This window comes from Fukomys damarensis, unplaced genomic scaffold, assembly GCF_012274545.1.
Source record: "Fukomys damarensis isolate Sample0158 unplaced genomic scaffold, DMR_v1.0_HiC HiC_scaffold_16, whole genome shotgun sequence".
NCBI lineage: Eukaryota > Metazoa > Chordata > Mammalia > Rodentia > Bathyergidae > Fukomys > Fukomys damarensis.
In genome coordinates this window covers 87700136-87711009 of record NW_022900928.1, presented here as the reverse complement: position 1 = coordinate 87711009, position 10874 = coordinate 87700136, and the positions used below count along the sequence as shown (strand labels likewise).

General features: G+C 35.3%; 1 protein-coding gene across 1 annotated transcript in view; it reads right to left on the bottom strand.

Annotated features, from left to right (window-relative positions):
* Kmt2c (lysine methyltransferase 2C) overlaps positions 1–10874 on the bottom strand; it is a 180331-nt gene that overhangs the window by 54153 nt on the left and 115304 nt on the right. The window contains 3 exon segments of the mRNA XM_033763959.1: positions 2132–2312; positions 5882–6012; positions 9658–9777. Coding sequence (XP_033619850.1) covers positions 2132–2312; positions 5882–6012; positions 9658–9777 — 432 coding nt within the window.

The window sequence follows — 10874 nt, the reverse complement described above, 5'->3', positions numbered from 1 at the left end:
AAAAAAAAAAAAAAAAAAAAAAATCACCATATCTTCATCAGTTTTTTGGAATAAACAAGCAAGTAAAGGAAAAAGGAACAAAAATAATCTGGTTTTCCTATTACAATCTGTTCTCATCCAACTGCAATCCTTTTCCTTATTATTTTGGTAATACTAGGGATTAAACCAAGGGCTTTCTCACTGAGCCATATCCCCAGACCCCCATCCCAGCCACCCTTCCCCCGACACCTTTTCCAATGTTTTTCTGAGACAGATTCTTGCTTTGTAGCCCAGGGTGGTCTGGAACTTGCAGTGATCCTCCTGCCTCACCTTGTACTGGGATTACAGGTGTGTTGCCATCATACCTACACTCCATCTGTTTTATAAAATTATGATAACAAGGTCCTGCTTAATTGCCCAAGCTGAGCTAAAACCTTCACTCATCCTGCCTCAGTCTCCGAGAGCACTGGAATTACAAGTGTGCACCACCACACATCCAGCAAATGCCTTTCCTCATAAAACTCTAATGCAAATAACTCCAATTAAAGTATTTTAAATGGCCTGTCAGGAATATAAGATAACCATTCAAGGACCCACAAATCTTTCATTATACATTAATTTAACAACACATTGATATGGCTAAGAGCTAGTAAGTACTTAAAAAAACAGAATGTAAACATTTTTTTAAAATTTGTTAAGACTGAACAAAGGGTATAGACTTTAGTCCAGTGTTTTCATCCTTCACTATCAATAATGAGGTAGACTGGATGTGCTGTGTGTACAAAAGGATATTCTACTTATTTCAATAATCAATTAAAAAATAAGGTCTAAGAGTAAAGTCCAGAGTTCAATCCCTGGTATGAAAAAAGCAAACAAACAAAAAAACAACAAAAAAAAAAGGAGCCTGTGTAGGGAAACTCAGCACCTCCCAGGGACTGGTTTCAGGGGCCCTTGCAAATACCAAAATGTGCAGATACTCAAGTCCCTGATGTTGGCTCTTATTTGCAGACACAGAACTTTGCAGATAAAAGTGAGCAAACCATACCTCAATCTAGGACGATACTAAGTTAATATGAAAAGCCATTTTTTCAGGCACATGCCTGAATCCCAGCACTTGGGAGGCCGAGGCAAGAGGATCACTGAGAGCTCAAGTCCATCCTGGGCTTTGGGCTCCACAGTGAGTTCAAGGCCAGCCTGAAATACCGTTGTCTTTAAAAAAAAAAAAGTCATTTTTTTCAGCGGAGGGCTGCCTTAAAATTGTTTTCCAAAATGAGTTTATCAAAGAACTGAATAACAAATGTACTCAATGGCAAAAAGAAAGCCTGTCAAAAAAACATTAGTTTATAGCTGATGGTACTAAAAAAATATAGAAGTGGGGAAAAAGCACTGAAAGCACAGTCCAACTAAACCTCTAGAGCCTTGTTGACATTAATATTGTTTTATAAACATATTAAGTTCTCTCATTCTTCCCTGATTCTTTTTGAGGTATCAGGAATCAAACTCAGGACCTTGCACTTGCTAGGCAGGCATAGTGCCACTGAGCTACATCCCTGATTCTCTTCCCTGATCTTAAGAGTTCCCACATTCCCATCTAAGACATGGTTCTCAAACAGATAATTGTGCTGACCAAGGACTCTTTAGCAGTATCTGACAACACTTTCGACTGTCATGATCTCAGACTCATAGAAATGTTGTTCATCACTCTCTCTGGCAGAGAACAGCCTCTTTCCCACACAACAAAGGAAGTGGTAAGAAACCAGAATGTAGGGTAACTTATTTCACTGTATCAAGTCTACCAGAAAATTCTTTATTGTGGTATTCTTTTTGGTTTCTGTTATGAATTTCTTTTAACTATGTAATTAACAAAAATAAGTATTACCTAACTTTAAGAGAACAACTCAGTAACGTATAAACTAAAGTTTTTCTTTACACTCCTGATTTTGGTGATAGGAGCACAGGTTAAGTCAATTTGCCAAATCTGATAGACCTGACCACTTAATATAGTTGCATTTACTAAATATAAATCATACTTCAATAAAGTTGCTTTTAAAAATGTATGTAAGGATAAACAAAAGCATTTCTAAGGTTGACTTAAAAGGAAGGTAAATGCCATCTGATACAAAGAAAAAAACCTGTGAGTTATTCTACATACCCTGAGTTCCAGGTTTTGCTGGAGTTGAGGAAGAACTAAGTAGTGGATCTAAGGAAGGATCCATGAAACCTGTGTTCATGTTTGTTTTATATGAAAGCTGAGCTGCATCTTCTGATAGATTATCTAAATTCAGCTTGTTTTGTCTACTTGTATCTAGAAGATCTTTTCCAAAGAAAGCTTCCTAGACAAAGATAAGCACATAAGAAAATGATTAGTTATAAAATTCTAGACAGAAACTATCCTGCCATCATTTCTGACAAAATAGAAAACCTTTCTATTTAACAATATAGAAATTGAATATAAAAACACAGGAGTCTGTCAATTCTTTTAGATTATTAAAAAAAGACTTTTGTAGCTTTAGTACAAGAGACAAATAAAATTATAGAAATATAAACACACAATTATGTCAAATGTGTTTCTGGCCACTGAAGAATAATTCAATTATAGATTAGGTTATAATTAAATTTAAAAATTAATAATTTCTAATACCATTGGTACCTTAAATCATATTGTAAGCAAAACTAAAGCTTCATGAATATTATACTAATACAGATTACTTGCAGAGGCTAGCACAAGACTCTGATCTATAGCATTAATATTTACAAATTTCAGGTAGATTTAGTAATCTCATATTGATTCATATACATTAGAGGACTTCCACTATAAATCCGAAAGAGGGCTTTTACAATCATTTTAACCACACCATGTATACAGCATTAGCAGCTGCTAAAGGATTCTGGCTTACTAACCATCTACTCAGATGAGCATTCCTCCACCTCAACATACCACCTCCACCTTCTGGCTAATTTACTCAGCTAGGGTCCTGGCAACTCCAGGTCTCCCCCACACTTTTAAATGATCAGTACAGAAAACAAAAAGGACGTATGCAGGGCACATTTTCTCTTGTTTCAACCTAGCAACCCCGTTCTACTCTATTTTCTTGTCTGAAAAAAGGATTCTTTGAAAGACAATTTTGTAGTAGACATCAACATTTAACATATTCTAGCAAACAGATATAAAAAAAGGTTCACTGTGGCATTTTTTATAATACAAAAAGTGAAAACAGACTTAATGTTCCCAAGCAGGGACATGACTAAATCAAAAATACAATTTTAAAAACTATGTGAGCCATGGTTTCTAAGAAAACCCCTAAAATCTGTTAAAAGTTGAGGGCTGGAGATGTGGCTCAATGGTTAAGTGTTTGCCTACAATATTCAAGGTACTTAGCTCCAAAAAAATAAAAAGACGTAAGATGAATGGTATAACAAATTACTTAGCAAAATATACAAATCAAGACTACTGTAAGCATGTACAAATAAAATATAGAAAGCTCCCACTTTTGAAAGAGATTTGGGGTAAAGTCTGCCGAGGCAACAATTTAGGAGATTTTAAATTTTCATACTCCTTAAACAGACAAATCATTCACCATGAAAAATTTTAAAATCCGCAAAGCTAGAACACTGAATGGAAGCATTGCTTTTTCCAGCAATGCTCTGATCATCAGGTAAAGTGCTGATGAGCATAAAGCACCCAGAAAGTTAAGAGATTATTTATTTAATCCTTTATAAATTTGAGAAATCTGAAGCCACAATTAGCAATATTTTTAGTAATTCACGGTGATTCTACTAATGATTATCAAGAAATGGAGGGCCGGAGATTTACTTCAGTGGCACTGGGCCTGCCTCGCAAGTGCAAGGTCCTGAGTTTAATCCCCGGTACCAAAGGGAAAAGAAGGAAGAAGGAAGAAGGAAGAAGGAAGAAGGAAGAAGGAAGAAGGAAGGAAGGAAGAAGGAAGGAAGGAAGGAAGGAAGGAAGGAAGGAGAAGGAGGAGCAGCAGGAGCAGGAGCAGGAGCAGGAGCAGAAATGGAACATTTGTTAACTGAGCAAAGTTTCAGTTGTAGTTAACGCAGAAAAGTATTCCCACAGGATTCCTAACCTGATACTGTTAATGACTCAAAGAACCAACCAGAAACTGAATTACTACAAGCATTCCTAAAATCACATGGCTATCAGATCTCATAAATATTTCTAGTCCAGAGGTTATATAATACAGTTTATCTAGACATTTTGTGATTCATAAAGAAAATATAGAAAGGGGGCAACCCACTTTCGGTCCCCCTTCTGTCTCTCTTAGAAGCTATCTTTCAATAAATTTTTCCTACTCTTAAAAAAAAGAAAAAGAAAATACAGAAAGAATGCTTCGAATCCCTACTACATTTCTGTCAGTATGTGTTTCCCTAATCAAAGGGGGAAAATACAACTATCTCAAGACACCTAAGACACAGTATCATTACAAAGGCTTCCTTCATATTAACTGGGGGGGGGTGTTCAATCTTGCTTTTGGATATGAGAGGAAAAAATACAGCCCAATAAAGGTCTCAACAGTAACTGCTAAATTAGGTCTAATACTTTTAATGACTTGCCATTGTATTAAAAAGTCAGTTTTCACACTTTTATAAACAGCTAAGAAATAAATGCACATTACAGTTTACAGACAGGGAGCAACTCATCTGCTCAGTACTCCCAGAAAGGTCTGCTAAGAAAGGAAAGGAGGGAAACAGGAGGCAACAAGATCAAAGATGCAAACAAGAAATGGATTTACTTCCTGACCAATAAAATTACTATTTAAAAATAAGTGCAAAGCTAGGATGAAAGAATATTTGAAGGAAATAAGGAGAAAATAAAACATGTCTTGAAGACTATATTAAAGTAAGGCACAGAGTAGATATTCTGTATAACTGTTCTTTTTCCCCCCTGGAATGCGGGGGATCGAACCCAGGGGCAAAGAGATGGTGAACAGAGCAAGGTCATACAACTGGAGAATGGCATGCAAACACAGAACTCTGACTCTAAAGGATGAATGAACTCTTTAACATGAACATGGCCATTAAAATGTTAGTAGTCTAATTACTAAAAGAGAAAGTTGCATACGAACTGAAAGAAAATGTATTTTATAACAAATTAATAATAGCTAACTGGAAAATTAGAAACTATGTACAGCTCAAGCAGGATATGTTTCACAGTGCATAGTTTCTTGAGAAGACAGATCAGATGAGCAATTCCATACATTCAAACAGACATGGACACTCAGGGATGGTCTGTCCCAATTCAATGGAAGAAACAGTGGCCCAGAAAAGATGAATACCAGGCTCAGAGACTAGAATTATCTATGGTCAATGTTAAATTTTTTTCAGTCCTATTTTTAATATAGAGCACTTTTAACATATTACATGGCTTTGAATTCTGTAACTTAATGTTTTCAAGATTAAGAAGATTTTCTTCTTTGTACCCTGTACCTGTAAAATATAATTTATTCATATTGAGATATACCTTTCTAATGTGTATTTTGGAAAATAAAAGAATTCTCTGGCTTAGTCTTTGGTTCATTAGCCTTCTAAAAGCAGCAGAGAATTATTAAAGCTGTCACTCTGGCTGCTTACCTAAACTTATCTTTAATTCAATAATTGCTGTAACCTGTACTGGCCAAGGGAACTTTCAACAGGATCTAGATTTTCATCTGCTCAAAAATATCAATGATATAGAAGACAGCTTTTCACACTCCAATGTGTCTTTACTATAGAATGTTTAGAAGTGAGCAAGTGAGATAAACTTTATGAAAAGTATCAAAGTCAAAAAAGGGTGAATGTTAATATGGGGTTCTGAAAGGTAAAATGACATTTATGATTAAATGAAAACAACAACAATAAATCTACTTTTAAAAACTTAACATAATGTAAAGCATAATATTACTTGTAAATAAGCAGGGAATGTTTCCTCAAGCTTATTTTTCCTTTTTCGGTATCGTTTCTTTATTTTTTCAGTGCTCTCAGCAACAGAAGCAGATTCATCAACCAGAGTATCTGGTAACTGCTCACTCCAGCCTGAAATAAGAGTCACGTTTATATATGTGTGGTATTTAAATTTCAAACAAATCCACCCAAGGTAATTTTATAGCTTACCAACATATACAGTTCCATTTAAAAAATAATCTTTTGTGTCATAAAAAATCTCAAAGCAAGTTTATTGGTAAGTTTAAAGCATCATAAAATTTTAATTTCATATCTATTCAATATTAGTATATTTCTTATTCTCTTAATGATCAGCATTTTCTTGAAAAATAGAAACTTGTTTTTTTTTTTTTTTTATTGAGTTTATTGGTACATTTAGGGATACAGTACAGTTACATTCATTGTTGGGATCATGTACCTTTACATGGCAAGTCTTGATTCTCATTTTTTCCCCTTACCTCTGCCCTCCCTTCACCCCCTCCTCCCCTCCCCATCTACAAACACTTTATTTTCATCTTTTCATTCTCTCACATTTTTTTCTTTTCCCTTTTTGTTCTTCCCCTACGTATCACACCTTCCCTACACCTTTAGCTCCTTTCCTCCCATTTCTAAATGTCAGTAATCTTATTAGAATCTTATGCATTGTTGCAGAATATTCACACCAGGGAAACTATTCGGTATTTACACATGTGGGACTTATTTATTTCACTTAGGAGTATATCTTCAATATGTATCCATTTTCCTATGAATGAATCTATTCTCTCGCTCTTTATGGCTGAGTAATATTCCATTTTATAGAAAAACCACAACTTCTTTATCCAGTTTCCAACGGATGGGCAAATAGGTTGTTTCCAAGATTTAGCTATTACAAACTGTGCCGCTATAAACATGGGTGCACATACTTCTCTGTGATATGATTCTTTTAGTTCTCTTGGAAAGATACCCAACAGAGGGATGGCTGGGTCAAATGGAACCTCCAGTCCAAGCTCTTTGAGGTATCTCCATATTGATTTCCATAGTGGTTGCACTAGTCTGCACTCCCACCAACAATGGAGGAGGGTTCCTTTCTCCCCACAACCCCGCCAACATTTGTTATTGTGTGATTTCTTGATAGCAGCCATTCTTTGTGGGGTGAGGTGGAATCTCAGTGTTGTTTTCATCTGCATCTCTCGAATGACCAGTGATGTGGAACATTTTTTCATATATTTTCTTGCTGCTTTCACTTCTTTGTATGAGAAATGTCTGTTCATTTCGGATGCCCATTTTTGGATCGGGTCTTTATATTTGGGGGGACTGATTGTTTTGAGTTCTTTATATATCCTTGATAATAGTCCTTTGTCTGAGGTACAGCTGGTAAAAATTTTTTCCCACATTGTAGATTGTCTCTTAGTTCTGCTAATGGTTTCTTTTGAAGTACAGAAGCTTTTTAGTAAGATGAGATCCCAGTTGTTGATTCTTTCTGCTAGTTCCCGTGCTACTGAGGATTTGTTCATAAAGTCTTTTCCTATACCAATGTCTTCCAGAGTTCTGCCTAACTTACTTTCCAGCAAGTTTAATGTTTCTGTTTTAATATTTAGATCTTTAATCCATTTGGATTTTAATTTAGTGCATGGCGAAAGATAAGGGTCTAATTTTAATCTGTGACAGGTTGATATCCAGTTTTTCCAACACCATTTATTAAAGAGGCTATCTTTCCTCCACTGAGGATGGTGAGCTCCTTTGTCGAAGATGAGGTAGCTGAGTACATCTGCATTTGTTTTTGTGTCTTCCAGTCTGTTCCATTGATCCTCAGGCCTATTTCTTTGCCAGTACCATGCTGATTTTATCACAGTGGCTTTGTAGTATAGTTTCAAATTGGGAATTGTTACACCTGGTGCCATGTGACTGTTGCCTATAATGGCTTTTGCTATTCTAGGTCTCTTGTGGTTCCAAATGAATTTTTGGATTCTTTTTTCTAGTTCTGTGAAATATAGTGTTGGAATTTCAATTGGCATTGCATTGAATGTATATAGCAGTTTCGGTAGTATGGCCATTTTCACTATGTTGATTCTTCCTACCCAGGAGCAGGGGATATCTTTCCATTTTTTTATATCCTCTTCGATTTCTTTTTTCAGAGTGCTGTAGTTTTCAGTGTAGAGATCTTTTGTTTCTTTTGTTAGATTGATTCCTAGATACTTCATTTTTTTGGATGCTATTGTAAAAGGAATTTTTTCCCTTATTTCTCTTTCTGTCTGTCTGTTATTTGTGTATAGAAAGGCTATTGATTTTTGGGTATTCACCTTGTATCCAGATACTTTACTGAATCTGTCAATTAAGTCTAGAAGTTTTTTGGTGGAGTTTTTTGGATCTTCAATGTAGAGTATCATATCATCAGCAAATAATGATAGTTTAACTTCTTCCTTTCCTATCTTTATTGCTTTAATTTCTTTCTCTTGTCTAATTGCTGTGGCTAATGTTTCCAGAACTATATTGAAGAGAAGTGGCGATAGTGGGCATCCTTGTCTTGTTCCTGATTTTAACATGAAGGTTTTCAGTTTTTGGCCATTCAATATGATGTTGGCTGATGGTTTTTCATAAATAGCCTTTATTAAATTGAGGTATAGACCATCTATTCCAATTTTTTGCAGGGTTTTTATCATGAATGGGTGTTGAATTTTATCAAATGCTTTTTCTGCATCTATTGAGAGGATCATATGGTTTTTGTCCTTGACTTTGTTAATATAATGTATTACATTCACTGACTTTCGTATGTTGAACCACCCTTGCATCTCTGGAATAAATCCGACTTGGTCATGATGGATGATCTTCTTAATAATCCTCTGTATTCTGTTTGCTAGTATCTTATTAAGGATTTTTGCATCTATATTCATTAAGGAGATTGGTCTGTAGTTCTCCTTTTTGGTTGTATCTTTCTCTGGTTTGGGAATCAGAGTGATACTTGCTTCCAGGAATGAATTTGGAAGTATAGCTTCTCTTTCAATTTCATTGAAAAGTTTGAAGAGTAATGGTAGTAGTTCTTCTCTAAATGTCTTGTAAAATTCAGCAGTGAATCCATCAGGGCCTGGGCTTTTCTTTGTTGGTAAGTTTTTAATTAGAAACTTGTTTTTTTAAAACATAACATGTAGTTACAGATTGTAAAAAATGAAAATACTGAATGCTCATGAGTCTGGCTACTCCTATACTCCCACGGGAAATTTGGTGAATAGAGTATATTAGAAACACATGAGAAAAATCCTTTCATTTTTATGTGTTTCCTTCGGTCCAGCAATTCTAAGTTCAGAAATATATTATCATGAGGTAATTCTCTAAAGCACTAAGAACGAGTGTGTTCACTGGTAGAGGTGCTGAGTATCTTATGTAACTAAACAATTCAGTCCTTATACTGTCTATACATAATACAGAAAATATATTTTAAAAAGAAGACTGTCTCAGAGGAGGAGTTGGGAGTGGTAACTCAGAGCAGAGCATGTTCTTAGCATATGTGAGGCCCTTGGGTTCAATCCTCAGCACCAAAACAAAAGAAAAGAAATTAAAAAGGAATAAAATAAAAATGGAATCGAATTCGTTCGATTTAAATCATTTCCTTATCAAATCTGACTGAAGTATGAACTCTATGCACATCTAAATCCTTCAATCAATAAGAACAATATAGTGTAACAGGGCAATGTATTTATGATAGTCCTTTATAATCAAGGGGTCAACATCAAGGGGTTAAATAAAATAAATTCGGTACTATACCATCATCTCTGCTAGGTAACTGCTCAGAAATAGATCCTGAGGAATCTTTTCTGATCACAGATCTTTTGGTTTTTCCTTGCCCCGTTCGACTTCTTTGCCGTACCATAAATCCACCAATACCTAACCAAAACAAGAAATTAGATAAATTGAAAAATAATTATAATTTGCCCCTATACTGTAGCTCTACAGCAAGCAGGGTAAAACTGCTCCCACTGAGGCATTTTCCCAAATTGAGTCTGGCCTAATCTAAATCAATAATCTCAATTTTCTATTAAAATAGGACAGATTTTGAATTTAAAAAATGTTAAAGCTACTGTTGTCACTAAGCAAGAATTAAAATTTTCTAGAGTAGAGAAAGAATTCCATGCATTTCCTCTTTTAGACTAAGTCAGAATAAACACTTAACAGATTATGCTTGTCTATGAATATCAAGTTACTTGTACATTAACAGTATACTGTAATAATCTGTATGACAAAAGTATAAACTGATTAATACAGCTGTCCCCAACCTTTTTGAAAATAATTTTTCCACAATGCAGACGGGGTTCAAGGGAGAGTGTAACTTAGATCTCTCACTCATATAGTTCACTACAGTGTCTGCACCCCTACAAAGAATATAAGGCAGCTGCTGCTCTGACAGAAGGTAGAACTCAGCTAGTGAGGCAAGTGACTGGAGCAGCTGTAAATACAGATGAAGCTTTCCTCACCAGTCTCTGTGTGGCCCGGGTGCTAAGAACCCTGGATTAATCTGACTTTAGAGGCTGTGCCTAGGTTTTCTACATTATGAATGCTTTTAGATGTAAGACACAAAGCTCCCAAGCTGAGAGCACAAAATCTGGACACATAATACTGTATGTAATTCTGTTTACTAAATTTGAGCAAGTAATTTTTCAGCGTCACAGCTCTCTGATAAGCCTTAAGAGTGGTTAGTTAATATAATCCCCTGCACACAGTCAACACTAAGCTTTTGCCAAATGATACAGGTGTCTAATAATATACTTTGAGACCTAATAAGTGCCCCAATTAAAGGGATGATTTCCATGTAAGGAAGCAAAAGACGAAAACTCTCCAACAAAACAAAGTTCCTACAAAGAATCTGCAATATCTAAAAAAAAAAGTAAATGCACCTGTAAACCTCATAATTAGGAAGAAATGAAACCATTTTCATGAAGTGATTGGGATGAAACTAATCTTCAGTCCTTATTACAGATGAAACT